Source organism: Plodia interpunctella, chromosome 6, assembly GCF_027563975.2.
Source record: "Plodia interpunctella isolate USDA-ARS_2022_Savannah chromosome 6, ilPloInte3.2, whole genome shotgun sequence".
In the NCBI taxonomy this organism is placed as follows: domain Eukaryota; kingdom Metazoa; phylum Arthropoda; class Insecta; order Lepidoptera; family Pyralidae; genus Plodia; species Plodia interpunctella.
The window spans coordinates 11,461,979-11,488,660 of record NC_071299.1 but is presented as its reverse complement, the minus strand read 5'-3'; the positions used below and the strand labels follow the sequence as shown (position 1 = coordinate 11,488,660).

Below are 26,682 nucleotides of genomic sequence, written 5' to 3'. Positions count from 1 at the left end.
AAAAATGTTCTTCTTTGCGTCTTGGGTATCATAGTTATACATGACTTATTTACTGACTAAAGTGGTACTATGATTTTTACGCGTTGCTAATATATGTATACATATAACGAGCACTTTTTTAAAGATTGGGTCAAACTTGTGGTTCAAAAGGGTTCGAGATCAAATAAAATATTTTAGATTTATCCTGGACTTCAATCACGACAAGGAAGCACGAAGCGAGAAAAGAAAATAACGAAATGTTAAAACTTCCGGAAACAATACCTTTATATAAACACCGGATCGAATCCATTGCGTAGACATAAGAAGAATTGTAGATAGTAAAACATCACGGAGCTGTAACAGCCGCGTCTTGCCCGCACCGGCGCTAGATCATTTGACGGATCGGACATAGACCAAGTCGGCTTCGTGACGAGTTATAAATCAATCATCATCATGAAACAACTAAAATGTAATAATAATTTATTACTGCTATACGTCTTCTGCTGGGGACCAGTCCTACGTTTAGGAAGATATTACTCACAGTCTATCAAAAAAGTGAATCAAAGGAAGTTTTGACGAACTATATTTTTTCCCATTGCAATACCAGATAGAATGGTCAAGATTGGTTGGATTTTATATTAAACTTATTCAAAATGTTTAACTAGATATCTCCGACATATCGAAGATAAATAGAACATTACAACCGTTTGGCTTTATAATCTTGGCCTAAAATGCGCCTGTCCGAACGGAACTAAAAGTAATTGCATATTTTAATTTAACAAAAATGCTTAGTCACATTGTCCGTTAAAACGTCTTTACTCCACTACAATTTACAAAAGGATATTACCAAATGCAAATTGTAACTGAAACCGTTCGCCATTACCAACTTAATTGCGCCAATGCTCATGTAACTGTAACTGAGGCATTACAATTTAAACTCTATATTAACGTAATAGAACACATAATATAGTAGCCATAACTTGCACATGTTGAAGGTTCTGAGTTGAGCTACTGGATCGACGCACTGTGATGTAATATAAACTTTAAGTGCTTGAGAGAAGATTGGTTTTGAAGCGTGCTCAAAGTTTACGCAATAGAAGTAATGTTTTAAAACGGCAATGTGCGTACGACACAGGTAACCCGCGAGATCGTTTGTAATAGCATGTGAACAGCACGCCTGTGTAATGCGTATGTTTCATTGACATACCATGCATTCAGGCAAATGCAGACGTTTAGGGACCAACACTGTTTGAATGAGTTTCTTTCGGCATTTCTTCTCAGCAGTGGTCGTTCCGAAATGCTAGTAGTTTGTAGCTTTGGTAAACATCATTTAATTTAGAATATGACGTGAAAAATTGCCTGTGAAGGTCTAATTTCTGAATAAATGATTTGATTTTGATTTTAGTTTGGAGGCTGAGAAGTACATTTAGATATCAATAAGGATTCTATTTATTCAAACAATGTTCTCCCTGAGAAAATACCAATATTTGCTTCAACTTGTCCGAATATCGCTCGACCTGTCTCGCTCGCAGGCAAGCATCAATATAGTCGCGCCATTTCTTCTTTGGCCACAACTATTAAAGAGAATTATTGAAGAAATTTCCTCAAATAGAAGAGTCATCAAAGACATCGAGGGCAAGGCAAACAATAATGAAGTCAAACAAAGTGAATCGTCAAATATTGACTTTAGATTTATAGATAGCTGAAATTATTCATGCAGTTTCCCTTTAGGAATTTTCCATAAGGACGGACATAGGGACGGAGTTCTGGACAAAATTGTATCTTTCTAATAAGTAAGCTGACATTCAATACCAAATATCTATTTTTCTTCACACTTATGTCCTTAAACTTGTTTATCAGGAATATATCCGTACGAGCGAAACTAAAGCATTGTATCCGTTATTGAATCAGCTCCAAACAAAGCCAGCACGGCTGTATCAATAGTCAATACACTGAGTATAGGCAATAATCAATGCTGAGTAAAGGCCAGTGAAAACGCTCCCATGGGCCATTGTGCGCATGCGCAGGAAACGCGCAAACGCATTGTGTTGTTGTGAACCGACTGCAGGAAGCGTATGGCTGATAGACAATGATGAATATATACTGCTTAGACAACTTGTAAAGGTTAGAATTTTTGATTTCGTGAAAAGTTTGAATTAACATAAAACTAGGAAATTACTCTATATTTTCCTCATACGGGAAGAAACTCCATTTACATTAAAAAACAACTACTGCGACTTTGTATTATTAAAAAAACCAAACCAAAACAAGCTTCTTGTTTTTATTATTGATGAATTACTAAATAACATCGATTGCATCAACATTATTGTGCGCATCTGTGTCTAACAAAAACATCCTCAATATATTCAAGTACCAATTCAATAAAAAGCAAACACTCAAAGTTTTCGAAATATCATTCAAACGACGTCCCAAAATGATACAAATAGTCAATCATTGAGCAACAAATTCTGTCAAAGAAATAGTTATTGACCTATAGACGAGGCGCGAAGGGTGCCATAGGAAACTGATGTCGAAATTTCTGCAAAAGGAATAGAAATATTGATGTATCGGACTTGGACGAGGTTACTCTTCCTATTCATATTACCAGAGTATCAGTCAACAATAGATGATTGATTACCAAATTACGACATCTCATTGTTGCCAAAGTTGATAGACCAAAGACGAACGCCGAAAAATGCCCAAACAGTACAAGGTTAGATGTTCCCGCGCCTGAGATCTCTATCGTCAAAACTGCATTAGTGAGTGTGACCGTTGCAAATTTAAATGTCGCTATATGAATGAAAATGAAGTGATGAACTGATTTTTATTATCCGATGACCGCAAAGTCTATGGCTTAACCATAGATAATGCGGTTGCAAAATCCCGATAGAAATTCGTTAACAATGCGTGTCGTTCGTTGTTGTTCTTAGCTGTTTGCGAACGCTAACATGTGTGAAACTCTGAATCTGATCCCTTTGTGTTCCCATTGTTTTCTTTGCGGCTGACGCGAAGGGTCTCCATTACACAGCCTATTAAGACGCAATTTGATCAAAATCTGTATGACGAGTAAATTAATTGTGTGATTTACATAAATAAACGCAAGCTACGGCTAAAATAATTAGAAATCATGAATAATATGTACAATAATATTACCACATTTTCTAATTTGAACGTTGCTGCCTATAACTAATAACGACTTGAATAATGAAATGAAAAATAATATTTACAAACTTCTCAACCTTTGAGTTGAAAAATGACATACAGCCTCGTACAGTACATAGGTACATACTACATACATATATATATATAAAGCATCAGTATAATTATGTCACACATAATGATATCATTACGTAATACCAGTACTCATAAAGCCATATCCATATTCCATGCGAAGAGCATTACCATCTTTCTAGTGACAGTTGCGTAAGCACAGGCTAGTGCAGGGTTTATGGTTCTGCGAATCGTAAAATAGGTTTTACCGACGGTGGTTTCGATTATATGGCGGCTCATATTATCCTGTCGCTGTTTGATTCCACGGAAAATTGTATTTTCTTGCATTTTCTATAACTTGAGTATTATGACACAGAAATTTTTATAACGTAAATGTATGAATTTTATTATTTATTTACTTTCATGGAGTCATGGCCGAAGGAGCATTCAAAAACATTTCACAATTAGAACTACCTTTTTTAAATAAATAAAATATTATAAAATAAAATAAGATAAAATTAATCGAATCTTAATTCGTTCATGTTTACTTTTTTAAAAGTAAAATCATAAGCTAATCTCCAATTAGGTACCTAATCATTCAAATGAAGATTCATTTCTGAGAACTGTGAGTGGGCGAGGTATTCGAAATATTGATAACAAATATAAACTATGACGTCATTTCCAAAATTCATCAATGGTTTTTTCAAAATAAGTTTTTTACAAAAATAACATTTTTGACACAAGCTTTCATTGTTGTCAGAGATAATAATTCATTCAATAAATTATGAGTGACAAAAAAATATGTCTGTGCAGTATACCGTTCCTTCGTCGGAGCCGTTCCTGGGTGCACCATTGGTCATGCTTAAATTAAAAGTTTATACAAAATTTCATCCCAATTGGTTGAAGATATCTGCTTCAAAAATTGAGTTTCAATATTCCACCATATCAATTACTGTTGGTTTTGGTACGACTATATATATATTAGAGAAATTACTGTTTCTAGACATAAGCTAATTTGATTTTATTTATATTACACATACCTACAACATGTCCATGAACTATTAGGGGTTGTGTTGGAATTTGAATTGATGACAGAACTTGTTGATAAGCAACCTGAAAAGGTTCATAAATTCATATAAAATCGGTCTCAATCTATAACTTATATTTATTTTCACTCACTGAAGGTTTATCTTCAGTGTGTATGAATTATTGTTACATAGCCGCAAAAGGAAAGCCGTAGAATATACTAGATATTTAGAAAAAATTAGCCAGAAGAAGCTTTATTCTTACATTTATAATTGTAAAAAAAAAATATTTTGTCTTTTTTTTTAAAGTCAGCAAGATTAATTGAGGATTTTTCTTTCGTCTCCTTTTTTATCAAATTGAGAAGGGTCTAATCACGATGCAATTTACTCGATTCAACATGCTACATCGACGGGATCATTTCAAAACTATGCGCCTTATCATCATTTGTAAATATGTTCAGCGATTTAACAGCTTTTTTATTCGGTCTCAAATAAAAACAAAACTTACAACCTCATTTGAATATCTCTAAAAATACGTTTGAATGAATGATTGTACCTACATTATATCTGACGTTAGGTGAACAAAAAAAGATATCAAAACGTTTCGAAGAACCATTTGATTAATTTGCATCATAATATTAGGAATATGATCGGGTAGACAGTATGACGTCTTCATCCGTGACGGGGTAGACAAAGCTAAAAGACGCGAAATCCGATAGAAAAGTGCAGCTGGATTTGATAGTAAGATTCTGAATTAGTGACATGCTGCTCGTCCCGCCCGTCACCTATGAGAAGAATCTTCAGTTTATAGACTATTGTATAGGTACATAAATATTGTAAAATAAATTGTAGTTTATTCTAATTTTACCATCTTCGCAGAAAGAAAAACATCAAGCATAGCTCCCAGATCAGAATGGTAGCCGAATATATCTATGTTAGGTTAATGTTATAATTTATTTTAAGAATTATATTAGTTAACCATGCCCAATAAATCTTTATGAACGTTAAATATTTTAATAATTTGTGAATCATAAGAACATTACAACGTCATTAAAATTCGAGTTTTTGTTAGACGTCACGCTATAGGCAGCCGTGAGCTGACGATTTATCTTGATAAGAGTGTTTGAAAACAATACCTGTGTTTCGAATATCGCAGTAAAGACAGGCTGAGATTGAGTGGAGAGATATGAATGAAAATATTCGGTATTTTGTTTTTTAAAAGTTTTTATTGCATTGTGTTTTGAATTTTTAATGTTCTGATGATATACAGGGAGTGGATACCCAAGAATAGGAATTTCCCACGGGAGCGAAATCGTATGTTATAGCCACGTAGGGTACCAATAGGCAATGATAATTATATTTTTCAATGACAGATAATCTCAACCATTTGATACCAACTGATGACTGCAATATTGTAAATGTTGTAACCTAAAACCTAAACCTTCGTCAGGAATCACACTATCGATTCAAAAAAATCCGCATCACAATTTTATTTGTTAGACAGACAGACGCACTTAGCGGCAAACCAATAACACCCCTCTTTTTGCGTCGGGTGTTAAAAATCCATTACGTAGTTTTAAAATTCTCAGCATATCTATAGGGACAGGCAGCCAGTAGTGATTTTCTTTTATACAACGTAATGAAGCTATCTGCCGTCATTACAAAGTGAAGCCACGGTAGGTATTTATCTAAAAACCGTGGCTTCACCACACCACAAAATTCCGGTGTCCAGGGTCCTCGGTTCGATTCCCGGCACGGGCAAATATTTGTACCTGGTATCACAAACTTTTTTTCCAAACAGTTATAATCCATGTAATATAAGTTTTTATTTTGGCTATGCCGGTCCTGCCTTCTACTTCCGCCTGGCCCTGGCAGAAAGGGCAAACCCAACAGTTGCTGGATTGATATCGTCAAGGATGATATGCGTGTCAATGTCGATGGTCTGACCAGCGTTGTGAAGAAGAAAAAGTAGTCAAAAAGAGATCTTTTAAAAATCTGATTCTGCTGTATAAAAATTGGGGCGTATGATTCCCTCTGAATAAAATCACTCCATAACATCTCGTGAACGTCGTACGAGGCGACCAAGGGACACAGCCTTAACAGCTGATCGACAACAATAGCATTCCCAAGGAGTAAAAATGAAAAACAATAATATTTTTACATTTTCTAATAAGTGGGTGGAAGAAACATTTGATCTTCCCATGGGCGATAGGTTAACAATCCATCAATATTTATTCCCTCCCATCTGATTCACCTAGAAAAATAACAAATCCTACCTGATAGAATGCTTGGTTTAACAATCCTCTCGACCTCCTCGTTCCTCGCCTCCTCCGGGCTGTCCGGCACATCCACATTGTCACACCTCACCACCAGGAGAAAAGCGAACCATACAACAAATAAAATCCTTAAAATCTCCCGCATTTTAAACATTTCACAAATCGTTTGTAACAGCCATTTCGTTAAAACTGTGTACGAAGTCTAACAGTCACATTTTCGCCGATTGCAACTCGCTAGCGTTTCATTCAATGACATACATGCACATCAACATTATTTAGAAAACGCATCGAAATTTCACTATTTCACGCATTCAAATACTAAAAAGTAACACAGGCTAAGAAAAAATTATGATATTACAGAATTAATGGCAGATAAGAAAAATATTTCGGGTTGACAGATTTCGAATTCGATTTTCGAATTTGTAAATGGAACGTGAACACGCGCACAGTTTCGGTCGATAGCGAAGGTACTGACGGTAGTGGAGGGAGAATGTTATGCCCCTCCGTTGCGCGCACGCAGACTGCCATTTTTTGACATAGAACTATTCGCTTAGGTAGAATTACACTACTGGGTTGTGTCGCCTGCGGCTAATTTTCTTAGATTTTCCGCGCGCAATGGATTACAAATACTTCAAAGAGTTCGCGTGCATACTAAATCTAAATAAACCGTAGCTTTCGATCAATGGATGCTATCGAGAACCGGCAATAAATATACTAAGGTTTGCAGATAAGAGTCTTATCAGAAAATATGTGGTAGAACCTAATTGCACCTGCGATGCAGTTTTAGATAAATAGATTTAATTAACTGGAACAGTTAAACCACATTTTATTTCAATCTTCCATTTATACTCTAAATATCATTTGCGCGCGACTTCGCCCGCGTGTTTTTCCTACGGGAACTGAATAATTTTTCCGAGATGAAATGTACCCCATATCCTTCCTCGTACTTCAAACTACATGTATGGAAAATTTCAAGAATGAAGATTGATTGATCAGATAAAGCGTGAAGAGGTAACAAACTTAATTTCGCATTTATTATAATATTGTTGGATAGGATTAATATTAGGATTGCTTTCCTTGTTTGTGATTGTGAACAAAGGACTTATTTGGTTCATATAAAAAAACAAATATGTTCTCAGAAATAGTTTGTTTACTGCCAAAATAGAACATTATAAATGGGTCTTGTACGACAGTGGGCACAAGTGACATCACAAAAGTTAGTCAGCATTTCTTCTAGCTGTGATCGTTTCGAAATATCAGTCGTTTGTAGCTTGAGAAATTACTATCTAATATAAAATGTAAGGGTCTAATTTCTGAATAAATGCTTTGTCTTTGACTTTTATGCAACAACTGCTAAACAAAAAATTACATTCCATGCATTATATTTGAAACACAAATCATTCACACAATAGCAGCGTTTTTATCATCTTTGTATAAATAAATAAATAAATAAATAAATATATTAGGACAAATCACACAGATTGAGCTAGCCCCAAAGTAAGTTCGACACTTGTGTTATGGGATACTAACTCAACGATACTATATTTTATAACAAATACATATATAGATAAACATCCAAGACCCGGGCCAATCAGAAAAAGATCATTTTCCATCATGACCCGACCGGGGATCGAACCCGGGACCTCTCGGTTCAGTCGCTAGAACCTTACCACTGCGCCACCGAGGTCGTCATGTAACTTGTTAAATAATTGATCTTCAAGGTCACCACTAGGCCCAAACATTGAAAAACGATCCGAAACAATCGAAAAATTAAACTCGGAAAATTAACATATTAAATAAAAATATTTTCTAATAAATGCTTCATTTAGCTTAATTATTAAAGTGTTTAACAACACGCTACTCCTACTGTACACATGTACTGTCTAAATCAATAAATATGCTAAAATAATTTCAATTCAAAATAAACTTTCCCATTCATAAAACGTTAAAGTAAACACTTAAAGTAAAACACTTTAACAACTTAATATCTTACAGAGTTAGGCGACTAAAGACTAAAAAGATAAATGATAAATACAACAGGAAAATTATGATACACAAAATTGTTGTTTGTCACTATTTACTAGAAAGATTACTGTGGCCACCAAATTCTTGTTGTAAATACAATTTATATTATGTAAAACTATAACACTATCTAAGAAAATCTTTTATATAGTGAAGCATTATTTCTCTGAACCAAAAGAATGTTATCAAATACACTAAAATCAACTTTCAACTTCTTTAGCCTTTTTGACTTCAACCAAATGTTTGAGCAAGCACTTCATCCGGTGCAGTTTCTTCCGCAGCCTCTTTTTCCGCTGCCACATGAGGTTCAGCCGCCGCTTCCTATCCTCCGCAATGATCTCCAGCCTCCGCACTTTGTGCTTCAGTTGGATGACTTCCTCTGTGTCAGCTGGGTTGATGTCTATTGGTGGCAGCTTCGATATTGTCGGCTCTGGCACCTGACACACCTGGAAAATATTGAGGAATTGAGTTAATAATGGCTTTGGTTTGCTTAGGTTAGATAATGCAAATAATTCACTGTCCTAATAAGACAAACTACATTTAAATGAAGCAAGTCAAAACATTAGTATCTCTGGAGTAAACTGAAAAATTATAATCATCATCTTGTCACTAAACATATCATACAGTATGGTAGACCATGGAACTAAATGAAACTAAAACAAACTGAAATAAAACTGATACTTATAAAAAATATTTCAGAATAAAGGTGAAGTACTCACAGAAATATTGATGGCAGGTACAGCATTGATAATGAGCCTTCGCAAACCATTGTCAGTGAGATAGAAGTCTGTGGCCAAGAAGTGCTCGGAGCAGACCGTGCTGGAAGAGGTGGCGGCCCACTCCTGTTCCCTGTTCACCGCCACCTCCCACTGGCGGCGTCTTTCCGTGTCTCGGGGAAATCTGATAAAGATCCAAACTGTTTTGTTAGGTTAAGTAAATACCTATCTAGTTACAAAAAGGGCCAAAGGATAACAATTTTAAGATATTTTTTTAATGATTCTAAAAGAGAATAAAAGATTAATGGTAAACATTGAATAAATATTTAAAGCATATTTTTATTAAAGATTACATACATTATTTGATAAAATATAATGAATTGGCGTATGTTTATATTTACCTACCGATGAAAAGTAATCCCATCTCTGTCTTTACTTATTTTGGCCGACGTGTTTTTACAGCTCGCCACAGCACAGTTCACCATCATTAAATTTTGAATTAAAATCAATATACATATATAGTCGTTCCCTTTATTTGTTGTAGACCTATTTCTTCAATCAAACCTAGTTAAAATTTGCAACAACAACGTAACGAAAACAAACACACCAAAACAAAACACACACAGCAAGCACCTGTCATTAAAAGTCTGTCATTTGTCAGTTCAGCCTATCTTTTGACAATGACAACTGATGTTTAGAATCAAAGCCATACAGCATGAGAAACTGTATTTATAAATGTATCATACATACCTACAGATTATGTTAATCTTAATCTAATTAGGTCCAGTTGTTGGGAAGTGGAATAAAAAAAACCAAGAACAAACAAAATGTTATAGGTATTGTATTTGATTAGTTCTTTTCTTTCAGAATGAAAATAAAAATTAATATGTATATACAGTACGGACGTAATGTTTCTTAGCTTTCGTTCAGATCAGGATTTTCTCAATGGATCCATCTGGAATGCCAAAACAGGCCGTAATGATAACCTTGAAGCGGGAACTCGAACTATAAAATCCATTCCCTATTTATTTTATGCAAACATATAATTACGTCCCTTATCATTCTGTCCATTTTACGCCAAATGATGGCTTCATTATTTTTTTACCACCCGCCGCCACGGGGTGTGATCTACCCCGCCCACGGTTAGCGAAACAGACTAATAGAGACGTCCAAATTGACGGGTTGAGGTGTCGCGTAATGATATGATAGGAAGTGTTTGACAAATAGTGAGGTATAACTTGGAAAATTCTGTCGATAATGTTGCAAAATAATATATTTTGGTAAAATTTATTTTAATCACACTTTAGTGTTCAGGCCATTTCTAAACGGTCTAAGTTGAATAAGTTCTTGTGGGACTTTATGCAGATGATCTGATTTGATGCAAGTCTTTCAGAGTTCTCTTGTTCCATGGTGTCGGTTTGATTCAATTATAAAATAAACTCCCGTACGTCAGGTCAAGGTGCAGTACGGTCCCAAAAAGATTATTAAAACTCAAGTTATTGTTTTCCCGTAGGTCTGTAGCATCTTCGGCATGCTTGTTTCATCAGCAATCATAGGCTTAGGTAAGTAACAAGACCCAACCTTTTGGTGAATGCATTGCCGGATAAAAAATGCAAAAGTCACAATCATTTATAGCTCAAGGAAGGACAAACAAACAAACCCTCCTTCACATTATTAGTATTATCTAATATTTATGGATGAATTTTAGCGTAGATTTGTGAATTCACATGATTATTTACATCAATGAGTAATGAAAAACCATCTAGTATCTGTCTCAAACTGCTTCGTATCCTTAAAGATTCCTATGAATTTGACGTTTTATTTGATAAGGTACACTCTGAAGTATGCAAATTGGTTATATTTTTGTAGTTAAATATTTAGAAAAACATAAATATATACATAAAATTTTAGTCACGTGTTCAAAGTAGTGATTTAAAGCACGAGAATACGTGTATTTTGAAATTGAAACAAGGGTTATTTTGTTGGCGGGGATATTGGGCCCCTCTACTCCGATGTTATTGAAAGTATAAATAGGCGGAATATTCATTTTTCTTCCACTATTTTTGTCAAATTTTGTGGTGGAATGTTGTTTGGACCCATTTCTTTATCATGAATAGCAGTGTGATCTATCAGGAAAGCATTCTTGCTCATTTCATAACCACAGATATAGTTTCTGCTGTTTTGATTGTGACATCTATTGAACTTGTGCTCAGCGCTGATAATAAATCTGGAAAGTTTACACTTGAAAATGCAAGCGTTGCAAAGGTAAATAATATGGCTATAACAGGAAATAAATGGGATGAACTCACAGATTGTACGAAAGAAGCAAACGTTAATGAAGATACATTATTGAATGGTCAAGACGATGCAGCAATCCTCGCGGATGAACAACTATGCTATCAGTTTTTGGGGTCATTCAAATATGCGGATGTTGGAAATAAAATTGATATTATTAGAAGTACCGATGTTGCCATGGATTGCAATTCGATTTGTATTATTGAGGGAACATTCATAATCAGAGACGAAAGAAAATACGTTATCACAACCTTGCAGATTTGGTATCGAGTTCACAGGGAACTCTGTACTTAGTACCCTCATAAATAGAAGAGGTGGAATATAAGGTGAGCTTTATTTCTTAAGGGTTCCTCGTTTACTATGTAATTATAAATAGGTTTGCGTTTATGGCTTCTGTGCTCCAAAAGGTAAAAACTTTCACCTAGTTTTCCGTCTATCTGTCTGCCTGTATGTTTAAATCCATCTTATCTCAAAACCCTTTTTCTCTAGAACGCTTAGAAGTATAGAGTTGAAATTTAAATAAAACTAGCTGTTTGACCTCAGTTTAAATTTTATCAAAATGGGCCTAACAGTTTAGCCGTGAAAGCGTGTCATACACAGACTTTCGCATTTGTCCTATACTAACAACCATTCAATTCAGTGGGTGCAAAAAAATAAATAGGTAATAAGTCCTAAAATTGTCCAATTTTATTTATTTATTTACTAGCGGCCTGTCCCGGCTAAACCTTTCTCAGGAACCCTATCTATTGGCGAAAACAGCATGAAAATCCGTGCAGTCATTTTTGAGTTTATCGCAAACAGACAGACAGACGCGGCAGAGGACTTCTTTTTATAATATGCAAGGCCAACAATAAAAGATTACCATAGTTATAGTTATCCTTTGTTACATATAAATAAAGTCAAAATCCTTAGTTTTAAGGTCTAAGCATAAACAGACAGACAGCGGGAAGCCACTTTGTTTTAAAATAAATAAATATATTAGGACAAATCACACAGATTGAACTAGCCCCAAAATAAGTTCGAGACTTGTGTTATGGGATACTAACTCAACGATAAACATCCAAGACCCGAGCCAATTGGAAAAATATCATTTTCCATTATTACCCGACCGGGGATCGAACCCAGGACCTCTCGGTTCAGAGGCAAGGACTTTACTACTGCGCCTCCGAGGTCGTTAAAGTATCTAATGATACAAAAATACTTTATTGCACAAATTAGTTACATAGTACCTACATGGCATATACATAATAAAATTATAATAATTATTACATAAATACATTATTAATAAAATACTAATTATTAAATTAAAATCGATGTTTTCGAATAGTGCACGTAATAGTGCAAATATATTCTATCGATAACAGACAGAACAGACACAAATATATTCTATCGATAACGGACAGAACTATAACATCGATACTTTGTTATCACGCTACTGGTGAATTTCACGAGCGTTTTGAACGCCGCCGTGGGCTATCATTAGTGTTTATTAAATTGTACCATACACAGTAATCAATTTCATTATCCTATTTTATAAATAAGTAAAGTACTGGTACAATGTTAACTTTATAAATGTTTAATAAAAAAAAAAAGATTCTTTATTTAAAAAAAAAATGCGACACTAATGAAACGCTACACGCCGCGCTCAAACAGTCGTGAAATTAACCTACATTAACCAACGAATTTTGATTCAAAATGGTAATTTATGGACACACCCCTTTCAAAAAGAACTGACTACACTTGAATCATATTTTCCACTGGAGTGGAAATACGGTAAGGTATACATGTAGTGGTCCTGTATACCTTATAAATACTAGATTAAGGTGTAAACCTAGATTAAGATATACGAATAATATGGTATAGGAGTATGTACTGTTGTTAGTTATACCTGTCAGGCATAGCTGAGCTAGCTGGAATAAAATGATTATCAACCGGGTTTCGTGTTGATGAAATCACTATTTGCTACATCCTCATTCGCTATTTTTTTAAATATTTTAGAAAACTTTGTACCTAATAGTCTCCTAGGGCTATCTCTTGTTTCTTTTACCAGTTTGATAAAATCCTTTTATTTCGCAGGTTCTCGAGGAGCATGTGTAGTGAACATTTATTTTTGTCCTGAACTTGTTTTTTTTATTATTAGTATTATAGTATTATATTAGTAAGTACCGTAGTACTTACTAATTCCATGGTCGTGAATAAAACTGTGAAATCTGAAAAAAGTATTTTGTTTTACTTCTACCTACTCTTTTATGACCTCTATTCGCCATTTTTCTCTGTGGCGTGCTTCAATGTAATATTTTTATATCTGTGGTGGCGTGCAACTTCTCCCATTTCTTTATGATACATCTAGATCGTCCGACCGTTTTATCATGCGCTTTGTATTCTACGTCTATGTTCTACGTTCGATCAAGAGATCGAATCGGTTAAAATGAAGCTATCTCGGTTGTGTTAACTAGGTACTTACTCAATGTACTAGCTTTCGCCCGTGGGATGAAGCCTTTGTCCTTCTCCGTACTTCAAACTACATGTGTGCAAAATTTCAAGAATATTGGTTGAGTAGATTGAGTGTAAAGAAGTAACAAAACTAACTTCCGCGATTGTAATATTAGTTGAGATTGGTATTGGTTGCCGTGGCCGATCTATCGATTGCCATCCATATAATTTCTTGATAAAAGCAATAGCAAGCAATGGTTGCCAACTTTTTATACCTAAAAAGATATATTTAACTACTTACCTAAGTATATCAGCAATGGTAAGTACGATATTATATTGTAGTGCGGGTGGTGGTTACCCTAAGCATGCCTCTTGTTAAAAATGCACAACTGTCAACGCCTCGCATGAAAAATTTTTACATAATAAATAAGTAAGTGGGAGTCAGCATAAAAGTACAAATTAGGTATCTACTCGTACATTATAACAGAATTATTACAATGTAGAACCCAGGTCGGAAAATACCTTGAAAATACCTACAACTCTCTATAATATTTAAGAATTCAAAAATGATCAAATCATTTCTCGATAGTCTGGAAGATCCAGAACGACCACTGATTGCTCCAAATTAGGTATTGGCTTCTATACAAAGTTGGATTGATATTACCGTCAAATAAATTGAAACGAATTGTAAGCATAATCATAGTTCAAACAGTAGGTTTCTTCGTCGTCTCCCAATATATGGAGTTATATGTGACTAGATCTGAATATTGACTTGGTTTTGACAAATCTCAAGATATCCATGTTAAGTACCATATGCTACATGAAGGGGTGTACTTTTCTGATTTGGCAAGATAAGTGGGTCCAAATTTTCGAATACGTAACAGAAGCCGATAAATATGAAAGGGACACCAAAGATGAAATCAGAGGCAGAATTTTGGATAAATACACAAAGTATTGTCGCAAAGTCACATATTACTATTGGGTCCTGATACTTATGACATTTTTGACCACGATTGGTACACCGTTGCTGCGGTATTTGTCCTCGGAAACTTTTAGAGAAGAGTTACGTAATGGGACAGAAGTATTCCCTCATATTTTTAGCTCTTGGGTGCCTGTTGATAAGTATAGCTCCCCTGCATGTTGGTCTGTTGTTGTCTGGCACATTTTGTTGTGTGCTTGGGGGGCATGCAGTATGTGTTCTTATGACACGATCATCGTGGTGTTGATGGTGTTTTTTGGAGGAAAATTGGAGCTGTTACAAGAGAGATGCAAGCAAATGCTGGGTTCGGACGAGAAAGGTGTGTCGGATTACGAAGCTAGAAAAGTCGTTCAAGAAATACATAAAATGCACACCTTGCATATGAAGTAAGTTATCTATACTATTATTATAAAGATGTAAGCTTTGTTTGTATGTTTGAGGCGGGTAATTTCCGAAACGATCCGATTTTAAAAATTCTATCACCATTAAAAAGATACATTATCCAAGATTGCTAATTGCTAACCTTATTTTATCTCAAAATTCCCACGGGAGCGAAGTCCCGGGAAATGTCTAGTCCAATATATATTTCGACTTACAAGTAAATGGAAACATTAAGATTCTACTTCTTGCTCCTCACCAAATCCCATATTAAATGGGATCGGTGCATAGTGTATTTTCCTTCAATAACTTTCTGTTTTCTGTCATACTTTTATTAACTTTTAAGACTTTCATATCGTTCCTAACGCACTCCTTCCACCTTTTCTTCGGTCTTCCTCTCCGTCCACATTCATATGACCTTTGTGTCTCTTCCCTTCTCATTACATGCCAAAAACGTTTTAGCCTCATCATCATCATCATGGGATGCCATCTTGGAATTGAAGTTTGGAGGTCCGCATACGGAAACCCTCTTAAGAGTTTTAGCCTCTACCCTCTTAACTTTCTACCGGAACAACTTTCATACTTCCTCTATAATATACATATTAATTCCTTACTCTGGCAAGTTTCGGCACACCACAATCCATCTCAACAATCTCATCTCATGCAGGCAATTCTCATCCGCGGCAGGCATACTAACCATAGAGCGTATTTGTCATGTATTTGTAGTGTCATGTGCAACATAGAAGATTCACATTATCACCAGATGTTCTAGGTTCCTCTTACCTTGTTTCCAGACACATGAAGCTGTTGGATTCGATGCTATCTCCAGTCATGTTCATCTACATGGTAATGTGCTCACTTATGCTCTGCGCTAGCACTTACCAGCTAACAGTAAGAATATTTACAACATTTCTTAAGAAAAAATACTATTAGATGAAATAAACAAAATAGTCGATACTCAAAGGATTATATGTAAATGTATAGAGGATTTTTTTTGTGTTTTTTGCAGTCAACAACGAATCTAGTTCAAAAAATGCTTGTGGCCGAATACCTGATGTTCGGTGTAGCGCAGCTGTTCATGTTCTGCTGGCACAGCAACGATGTCATGATCAGAGTAAGTACTCACTGGTACTTAATTACTTTGGAATTTATAGCCGGAACCTGGAAACAATACAATGGACCGATTCAGCTAAAAATCTTCGAAATAGGTACCACCTGTCCCTGAAATTCTGAAGTAGGCCAAAGATCACCACAAATTAGGAAAGACGACAAAGAAGTAGGTCAGGTACATTAGATACGATGTTCAGCAATGAACACGGACGGCGGCAATGGACCCAATGTGGGCCCAATCGAAGTTCGGGTTTGGCCTTCGGTCAGACACGGTTCTGGCATATATACCTACCTAAATGTTCAACGCGAGATATTGAACGAACTGGAAGGAAGGTCTTTCGTGGGTCAAAGTATAAAATTGTTCAATAAACTCCCTGTAGAGGCTATTAACTTGCCAATGCCAAAATTTAAATCATATATTAAAAATGCTTTAATGGCTAATGCTTATTACACGATTAGCGACTATTTAAATGATAAAAAACCTTGGACCCTTCCTAAAACTTCCACCTCTCACACTTGATTTTAATTTTTTTTTTTATTATTATTTATATATTTTCTTGACATGTTTATTACATATATTTTGACATTTACTTGTAAAACATATACGATTTGTGATCTTCAAGTGTCTGAAAGTAACATAGGTATCTATTATGTTAGATTATGGAGATCGAGTATGTCATGCACATTCAAATGGTCAAACCGGTAGCGGCGTCGTGGATCGGGTCGGGAGGTTCCCTCTATTGTGGTTGAGCTTCGCGATGGCTGACTCACGCGTCAACTCGTGAACGGGTGCTGCCGGGGGAACTGGTCAGCTCGATCTTTTATTAAAAGTTTTTTTTTTTTGTTTGGTTAATTATACATATATATATATAAGTATATATATTTTCCTTTCATCAGCACTTGATCACAATCATAATATGTTTCAGTATACCTTTTGACCATGTACTTTATTATGTACTTACATGTTATATTACTGATAAAAAATTATACATAAATTTATATTTAAAAAATGGTAAGCCCTTCTGGCATAATAGGGACCAACACTGTTTGAATGAGTTTCTTTCGGCATTTCTTCTCAGCAGTGGTCGTTCCGAAATGCTAGTAGTTGTAGCTTTGATAAACATAATTTAATTTAGATTATGACGTGAAAAAGTGCCTGTGAAGGCCTAATTTCTGAATAAATGATTTGATTTTGATTTTGATTTTGATTTTGGAAGCAACGATAAATAACTATTTTGATTTCTTTTTTAAAGAGCGAGCACCTCCAGTATGCTCCGTTCTGCAGCCAGTGGTGGACCGCTGACAACCGCCAACAAAGGAATATGCTGCTCCTGTCTGGGCAACTGGGACTCAACCACGTTTTTACTGCTGGCCCATTCTCCAATCTTACTTTATCAACTTTTGTGGCGGTAGGATTCATCCATGACTTTTTAAGAACATCATTATTTTTTGATTTAATGAAATCGAGAGCTTCGCCTTCATACTCTGCCTAAATCTATGGATCAGTTCCACAAACAAACAGGGGTATCAGGCACTTGCACGCCCTTTTCGGCAACTTTAGGCGCTCTTTTATATTCAGCGCTCTGGGCGGACGACTAAACTCCCCCTTGAGCCCCTTCTTACGCTACCTGCACGAGGAATTTGTATTAGTAGTTACCAAAAACTAAGAGCCTAAACTTCCTTTTATGCTGATGGAAAATAAATTACATTTTCGATGTCCCTTCCGAAATAAATAATATTTTTTGTTATTACTAGGTTAGGTAGGTAGATACCTACTTACCTATTTAAAATTTCAACTGGTATTTTCATTTTCAGATTCTCAAAGGAGCCTACAGTTACTACATGATACTACGGAAATAATGCACAAAATATTTTGAAGAAATACCTGAACGCAAACCTTCTATGTAATAGCTATCGAAGCACCTAGTTTCACTTATTGTGTACCTACTTAAGTAGGTCCCAAAAGAAAAAACAAAATAAAATTACGATACCTGTTTATGCACTTTATAATCAATACTTAATGCACCTTCCTAAATAGGTACGTACAGAGCACAAATAGTTTTTGTATAAGTACATATTTTGAGCAATTTATGCGATAAAAATAAACTTTGTCTAGTGAACCATCTACTCTCTTTTTTTACTTTCTCTGTCCCGTCTTCGCTCAGATAAAAATATAATAAATTACTCACCTAAACCTTCCCCAGGAAACACACTATCTATTAGTGAATTATCCGTGCAGCGGTTTTTGAGTTTATCGCGAACAGATAGACAGACAGACGCGGCAGAGGACTTTGTAATATAATATGCAAGGATAAAGATTGTACCTTTTAGATATAACTTAGGTACCTGTTACTTTTAATTATGTCAAAATATTAACTGCATTTCGGTAGTCTATAAAAAAACTTCATTGAAACCTACTTTTCCTACCTAAGTACCTATTAATATTATAAATGCAAAAGTTTGTGAGGATGTATGATTATTGTGAAATTTGGCACACGGGTAGAATACCTGGAAAACACATAGCTAACCTGGAAAACATTGGGGCGCAGGTAGTAGCTGTACGTACCTACATAAAAAGTAAACAAAGCAAAGTTAATAAATCTGATGAAAACATTAAGTAACACCAGAAAATCTCAAGAATATCAATTCGTCTCAAACGTTTCCAAAATCAACTTTTTAATTAGATCATTTAGTAACAGCTCACAATCAATCAATTGAAAAAATTGGTACCTAACACAGGTTTCGATGCAAGATGTCGCCAGCTTTTTTATTTTTTGACTACCTAATCTGAGCGAAACCGCAACGAACGGTGCAACTTTACTAAAAAACGTTACTGGTAGGTACCTACGACACGAAAAAAACATGATTATCAAACTCTGAAAAACTCTTTCATGGTACACTCTGTTTAGTTTAATTAACTCAACCATTATTTTAGCATTCTCATACTCTATCAAATACTATTTTTGAGGAAATGTTCTCAGGAAAATTATAAGAAGAACCGGTCAAGCGCCAGTTGACTCAAAGTTTAATTGACGGACAGAATAGACAGACAGAGAACGAAGTGTTCCTAAAAAGGTACGGAGCATAAAATCAAAGTCAATACTTTTAGCATAGTATAACATTACAGCGAAATTACAAAATGGACATGGAATTAGTATTTACGTGTAACTAATTAGTAATCTGTGATTAGTACCTAGGTCGGAGTACCTATCCATGAAAATAGTATAAACCGCTGCTGCCATCTATCTCTTGTTGGTACAACTTTTAAGTTTTCTACCACAGCACACTCGAAAACATTTTCTACTATTCTTATTACCAATAGATAGGAACCTACAAAACTGATTCGATAATGACACAAACTAATTAGGTAGGTACTTACCTACATAAAATATAAATTTATTTTACTCTTTTTAATTTTCATGTTCAATTTCAGTGAAAGTGTAGTAAACTAACGGAAAAATTAGTTTATTATTATGTGGTTAAACTTTTCAAATACGTGTAGGAAAAAATATACTAGCAACCCAATTGTTTTTGTCTCTTTCCTCTCCTCTCTCTCTCTCTCTCTCGTCTGTCCTTGTCTTTCGCACAAATTCACGGGTACCCACTTGCTTATTTATTTATTTCTTTTTCATAGGTTTACAAGATGTATGTTATTATTACAAAGTGAGAGCTTATTCTAAAATAAACATATGATTAAAATAAACCGTTTGTGTATTGAACTTGCATTGAAAGATAAGTTTAAGTCCGGATTCGAGTACTAATAGTGCGCGATTAGATGCGGCTCAGTAGAGTTCAATAAACTTGAAACGTCAGACTTTCATAGAAATGTCATTAATGGTTACTGAATGGAGATTTTCATTGTGAATGTTCGGCGTTATAAATCTAGTGTTTGTTAGTTTACATCTACATTGCTATGGAAAACCAAAATTCTCAAGAACGAACAGTTCCGATACAGTATGTGCGTGGCTCGAGGGCCTTTCGTCAGTTCAAGAATCCACCTCAGCCCCATATGTGCATTCAAGACACAATAAAGGATACTTCAGAAAAACTGTATATAAATGTTCTCGGGTGGCAGAAAATAGCGAATCCTAAGCAGTACTCGGATCCCATACCATTGTACGGAGGCATGCAGGTGAGAGTTTAGTCGTTTATGGGTCAAGATGTGTTTACTTCCACAAGAAATAATTTGGTAAAAATTACATCTTTGTTAAGAAATTAGGTATATATTTCATTACCTACTTAAGTTCCCGTTGTTTAGCGGAAAAATATTTTAAGATAGGTAGTACTATTAATCAGGCAAAGGATTAGTGGAATTCTAGTCAGAACATAGTGATGTCACTGAGCAAATGAAATATAATACTATAAATATATGAAAGATGTGAATTAAATCTCATTGCTAGCTACCTTCCTGCTATGTTTATCTTATGTGACCTATCCAGGTGCCCCAAGGATGTGGTCCAAACAGCAACAAGCCTCCACTCCTTGTGTTTGCTGTCATGGTGAACCCAGACATACTTAAAGCTAATGGAAAAAATGCTGCTAATCGTACGGTAAGATTTTATGAAGTGTGTAATAGATTAATTTCTGTAATTGTATACTGTAGATAGGTATATTTGATGTATTACAGACAGCTATTTTTAAGTAAGGCCTTTTATATATAAAAAGATAATGTCAATTAAAAGGTGCATTTTGACAATTATTACTACAGAAGCATATTAATCCTTATGATTAAAAGTTATTTCATCATCAAGATAATTTCATGAAGATAAATTTTGTCCTTTACAGCATATAAATTGGATATAGATTTTGAAATATCTTGGAATTAAACAAATTATTTTATATGTATGTAGGTAGGTAGATACCTAATATTGTTGAACAGGGCACGCGCTGCCGTGTGAAACCAAAAGACTGTAACTTTGAAAAAGGTGTTTTGAAATATTTTGACATTATATTATATGTAAAAAAAAAAATTGTATTCACATGGTATACGTTCGCGGCTAACAACTAGTTAGTGGTGAGTAGACACTAATACACTAGTGAATTTGAACTGTCAGTGTGCAGGCTTCCTCACGAAAAAGATGGTCGGACGATGGGTGTGACAGATAGAAGTTGTATGCAATGGATAAATGGGAAGTGGATAGGAGGCCTTTGGCCTGTAGTAGAACACCATAGGCAAAAAAAATGGCGTTTAACTTGTAGGACCGCGAGGCGCTGGTGAGCCTGCTGTGCGAGTTCGTGGAGGCCATGAACCCGGGGCTGCGGCTGGCGCGGCGCGCGCGCGTGCTGCGCGACCGCGACCTCGCCGGGGAGCTCAAGGACGTGTGGCTCGCGGTGCAGCTCAAGCGCGAGCGCGAGCGCGAGCGCGGGCAGCCGCAGGACGTCATGTACAAGGTACCTACTTTACTTTGGCTATGTCGCTTCCACCGCGACCTGGAGAAGGGACTCACTCAGGTCAGAATGTCCTGATCAAAGATAGTCTTTTTACTCCAGGGATGCCTCTGCGCTAGTATGACTACCAAGTGGGAACTAATGTGTGATTCACGCAAGCGTGCATTCCTAGCTAGATCGAGTCCACTGCGCGAGTAAATAAGTAGTAGGTGTCATGCCGCGTTCTTCAGTTTTCTGCCATAAAAAAGACAGGGACATCAAACTTCCAAAAAGATGTTGTTACATTTTACAAATTATTGAATTCTTATAATATTATTAATTAAACACACATTTCATACACTTTATTAGAAATCCATTGTTTATAAATGTCTTGTAAGGATGATATGATGATAAATCCTACAACCATCAAACAGGTTTTTTGTGCTTTGTTTTGTGTTTTGTTTAATGAAAACTATCGAGGTTGTAGTATATCGAAAAATCTATATCTATGATATGCCGGTCATGTATGTGTAACCCATCGCAAAAAATAATGTTAATTGCCAACCCCCGGTATTGTATTAATTTTTAGTTATTACATTTAATTTCTAGTTTCATTTTTATTCTAATCTTTCTAGGTTTACGATATTGATGGTATCGGTGGTGATGAGATGAATGAAGATGACAAATTGTCGACAAGTGACAACGGTTCTCCAAGCAGAGGAGGTGACAGGAAAAATACAGTGAAATCTTCAAAGCAAATCCTGCTCAATGCAGGCCAGAAGTCTGAGTTTGACTCAGGAATGAACAACTGTCAACTCAGCCAAAACCCAAGCAGAGACAATAGAAATCCCAATTCAGACACGACATATTGCACTCCAGTTTATGGACAAATAGTTTCCTCTAGGGAAAATCACAATCAAATCAACGATATACAACAGAAATTTTCACAAAATGAAACTACAAAACCATCAAGCTCATTTAGAAAAGACTGGAATCCTGTTCACGGGAAGACGACGGAAGGCTGGGATGAGTTCTCCAAAAGAAACATATCTTCTATAAGCAGCGAAGATGATGCCAAAAAACAGAAGTGTTCAAAAAATGAAAAATCCAACAAACCAGTTAGTAACGGGAAACATTATGATTTCTTCCCAGTTTTTGACAATAAGTCAGCAGATGACTCTGAGACCGACGAGAAAATGCCGTCGCCCGAACGAACAAGTAAAGACAAGGATATTAGGAACGAAGACAATTCTAAAATAATCATAGACCCAATGCAGAAATTAGTTCTGCATTCGACTGATAACAAAATATGTGATAATAAAACAAGTGCTCTCAGCTCGATAAGCTCGTAATTTAAAGCTTTTACAAACGGTTTTTGTATGGCGGTTGATATTGATAGAATGCTTTAAAGCTGTTTACATGTGTATTGATAATATGGAGACGTGACATCTATATATATCACTAGTCAAATATATTGAATACAGTATCGTTTCACAGTATTTTCTGGCTTCAGCTGTTAATGTTTAAATTTAAGATCATATTTTCTCACATCAGAATTCTTGCAAATTCAAAATGTTATTCAAATTCTTTGACTCAATTTTGTTGTAATTAAAGGCTCAATATATTGTTGTCTTGATTGTTCTAGTTTAGGCCCAATCGCAAGACACAAAGGTAGATAAAAATAAAGATATACCTAATTTTGCCAATGCTTTTTAAGCAATGGCAACTGCCATTCTGAGCTAAAGATGTTCAAGGTGACATCTGAATTCCAATGTTTAATGCTGTGTGAATGAGTGAATAGTTTGTAATGGTTGTGTATTTTAAAAATGTTTTTAAAACAATGAACAAATATGTGCATTTAGACGTCAAAGTGGGAGATTTTGTACATTGCTATATTTTATTGTTGCCAATTTTACCTGTTTGAAATCGAAATTTAAACATGAAATCGTTAAATCGCTCATTTGAATAATTCAAATGGCTTCTTAACAATACGAATCCTCAAGTGTTCGATTTTTATGATCTCAAGTTACACACTTCTCCACTGTCGAAGAACGTCCGTCACTGCCAAACACTCGAAAACCTTTTCATGTATTGACGTAGATTTTTTGTACCTAATGTGACATTTAAATCTCAAATTTGCCCCCTCTGCGAACTGTGCGATATGGCGATGCTCATAGTCTACTCAATTTCAATATACCTTAGCATTAAGACGACTGTAAATGAAGAATGCATATTTTATAAGAAAAGAAATAAGTTCGTTTAGTAATGTTGTGAAAAGCCTTATACAATTTTGACCTAGCGTTTACATCTTGCATGGTTCACCCGGGGGCTATAGTGATAACTGAATAGTGTAACATTTATATGGTTGTAGTCGACTTCGATCGAATCTTACTTTAAGTTTGTTTTCTGTGCAATCTTTTGGTTCTATTTTACGAAACTATATTCTTAATTTTAATTTTTATTGTTATGTATTTATTGTAAACTGATTGTGACTCATTTTAAGCATTATGGCCGCTCTAAGCTTAACCAGCTCAATGCGTAATTACGGTCATTAGCAACATAGAAAATAATGGAAAAAATATTCTTGGCCCAACGCGTGTTATTATTTGAATTACTAAATTTAGATAATAATTTCAATGACTAGTTTTACACATTAAATAATGAAAATATTTGTCGATCAGTTTCGAGCCTTATGTTATCTATCTCCCAATCATTTTTTACAAAAACTGTCTAGGTTAGAGATTATATTATGAAGATATTTTTAATGAATTTTGTTTACGGTACATTGCTAAGCGTGCTATATTTCAATCGTACGTAATCTAATTTAATGCATTTATTTTCGGACAAATGTTGCGAATATTTTCGACTTGCTATTTTTAGACTTAATTTCCTATATCAGAGTGAAATTAGTTTTTGATTTATGTAATTTAGATAGCTGTAGTTTAGTCTAGTACTGAGCTACGTGTATTGTTTTTACGTGTTTTTAGTAATCCGATTTGTATTATTTTTGACCGACTCAAGAGTTGCTATTTTTTTATATTTTTGTTTTAAGAACCACAAAACACAAATGCAAATTGAAAGGGGTGGAATTACCAAAATCGCACAATCACATTAATTATTTTAAAAACTTTGATGCAAAATTTCAGGCGTTGATAGGTTGTGGTGACCACTTACCATCAGGTGGGCTGCGTGCCTGTTTGCAAAAATGGTAGTATGAAAAAAGTCAGTCAGTCCCGAGTCCGTGTTGCATTTGATTTTATAGATTTTCTTTTTCTGTCGATTCTATAAATCGGATTACTTTGGATCAACTTTAGGTATTGTATAGATGATGTTCCTTTTACGCTGAGCCTTTGTCGTCTTTGATAGAAAGCTGTAATTATTTTACTTACAGAATTTAGTTTTCACGATATTTGGTATGATGTAATTATAATCATAACTTTGATATTGTTCTGTCAAGGACCTGGAAGATTATTGAGTTTGCACCATAACAAATACCTACTTTTGATTGACGTGAATTTTGTGTAACAGAGTTTAATGTAATCTAAAATTCTGTTTCATAATAGGAGCATTCTATTTACCGTAAAACTTTATTTTTCTCCATATTTTATGAAATAATAAAAGTTTTCATAAGTGACTATCTAACTAAATAAATAATAATTTCTAACGATTCTAAATTAAGTATGTTGTAGGAGGTAGGTATGGTGCAATCTCTAATATTTTATAGATTTTATCTCAGCATCAAGAATTATTATTTAGCAATAAATAATAGTTTAAACAATTTCAGATCTTTTGTATTATTCAAACATGTTTTTTTTTAAATTTTATAATGTAACTAAATGTACCTTATTATAAAGGAATTTAATATCAGATCTCTTGTTTACAGTATTTAAAAATTACATGTCATTTACAAGAATTTACTTTTGTGTTTTTATTTACGTATTCAAACTTTATTTATCATCCAATACAATTATTCTAAATATATATTGTAGTCCCCTATCAGTATAGGGTAACTGCATAATCCTTCCGTAGGTGTCTTACGAATCGAGGAATAAAGGTTTTAACAGCTGGTAAAGATATGTCAATGATCCCAAATATCTCCCAGTTGAACACGCAGTTATAACGAGAAGAAAAGAGTGCTAATATATTTTGTCTCTCATGGTGTGCCTGGTTTTACAACACCTATCTTACTGCTTTGTATGAAACAGGCCAGTGCCAATGCAAGCTCTATACCTTACCTTGACACGTCTTTAACTTTATTTGTCTAGCACAGTCAACATCACATCATTCATTGCAAACTCGCCGCTATTACTGCGCCAGTGAGGCTAACTTGATATGCTGTTGACTGTACTAACGAAGTCTACCCTACCCACATAATGTTTTTATATCTGTACATGTTAAAAATGTAATGTTTTTTATGTCTGTAAAAACACCTACCTGTCTACCTTATAATTTTACATTTTACACAATAGGGCATATTACGCAAAGTTCAGCCCAGATGGCGCTACTGGTACAACTAAGATAACAAACATTGCAAATTTTCAATATTGTTGCAGATTTACGACCAAAAATACCTTTTACGCAATCGTGATGCGAGTTTAAAGGAAAAACGAAGGATTTAGTGGGTTATCATAAAAATAATAACACTATTTTAGGTTATGTTCTGCATTATTTGGTCAACTGTGGTCATAAACTGATATAAACTTGATTTTGACTAAAGATCTTACCTGTATGAAGTCCATATTTTAATAAGTCACCACATGTGAAGTGTTCCGAGCTTCTATTCGACAGTTACTGGCTCGAAAATTTTACAGCGTGAGGCGAATCCCATAGTTTTCGAAGTTTTTTTTATCTTATGGAAAACGATTTTTTCCCAATATTTCGGCACCCGAACA

The 26,682-nt window shown here is 35.0% G+C and overlaps 3 protein-coding genes and 1 pseudogene across 4 annotated transcripts in view; 2 read left to right on the top strand and 2 right to left on the bottom strand.

The window, feature by feature from the left end:
- LOC128670563 (dual specificity protein kinase splB-like) overlaps positions 1–6,978 on the bottom strand; it is a 104,255-nt gene extending 97,277 nt beyond the window's left edge. Inside the window, exon 1 of the mRNA XM_053746325.1 lies at positions 6,491–6,978. Coding sequence (XP_053602300.1) covers positions 6,491–6,644 — 154 coding nt within the window. The 5' untranslated portion in view covers positions 6,645–6,978. The remainder of the gene's footprint in view (positions 1–6,490) is intronic.
- Positions 6,979–7,620: 642 nt separating this feature from the next.
- LOC128670990 (THAP domain-containing protein 2-like) lies at positions 7,621–9,864 on the bottom strand. Of its 2 annotated transcripts, none has more exons than XM_053747047.2 (3): positions 9,634–9,864; positions 9,232–9,412; positions 7,621–8,958 (listed from the first exon to the last, which is right to left on the bottom strand). In XM_053747047.2, exons 1-3 carry the CDS (start codon positions 9,714–9,716, stop codon positions 8,713–8,715), a joined length of 510 nt encoding a protein of 169 aa, XP_053603022.1. In that variant the 5' UTR covers positions 9,717–9,864; the 3' UTR covers positions 7,621–8,712. The 2 variants fall into 2 exon arrangements, with proteins under 2 accessions (XP_053603022.1, XP_053603024.1); XM_053747049.2 differs by having other exon boundaries at positions 9,630–9,859.
- A 4,815-nt stretch (positions 9,865–14,679) lies between these two features.
- On the top strand, positions 14,680–18,542 carry LOC128670610 (odorant receptor 49b-like; annotated as a pseudogene).
- Positions 18,543–19,992: 1,450 nt separating this feature from the next.
- On the top strand, positions 19,993–25,707 carry LOC128670609 (uncharacterized protein). The gene is made up of 4 exons (XM_053746401.2): positions 19,993–20,555; positions 20,863–20,973; positions 21,623–21,814; positions 22,426–25,707. The coding sequence occupies exons 1-4, from the start codon at positions 20,337–20,339 to the stop codon at positions 23,140–23,142; spliced, it is 1,239 nt and encodes a 412-aa protein (XP_053602376.1). The 5' UTR covers positions 19,993–20,336; the 3' UTR covers positions 23,143–25,707.
- Positions 25,708–26,682: the final 975 nt, after the last annotated feature.

Coding starts and splice junctions, on each gene's coding strand:
- LOC128670990 (XM_053747047.2), bottom strand. CDS start 9,716: ATGATGGTGAACTGTGCTGTGGCGAGCTGTAAAAACACGTCGGCCAAA. Junction 9,413..9,633: donor GATGGGATTACTTTTCATCG/GTAGGTAAATAT, acceptor GATCTTTATCAG/ATTTCCCCGAGACACGGAAA. Junction 8,959..9,231: donor TACCTGCCATCAATATTTCT/GTGAGTACTTCA, acceptor AATATTTTCCAG/GTGTGTCAGGTGCCAGAGCC.
- LOC128670609 (XM_053746401.2), top strand. CDS start 20,337: ATGGAAAACCAAAATTCTCAAGAACGAACAGTTCCGATACAGTATGTG. Junction 20,556..20,862: donor CATTGTACGGAGGCATGCAG/GTGAGAGTTTAG, acceptor TGACCTATCCAG/GTGCCCCAAGGATGTGGTCC. Junction 20,974..21,622: donor AAAATGCTGCTAATCGTACG/GTAAGATTTTAT, acceptor TTTAACTTGTAG/GACCGCGAGGCGCTGGTGAG.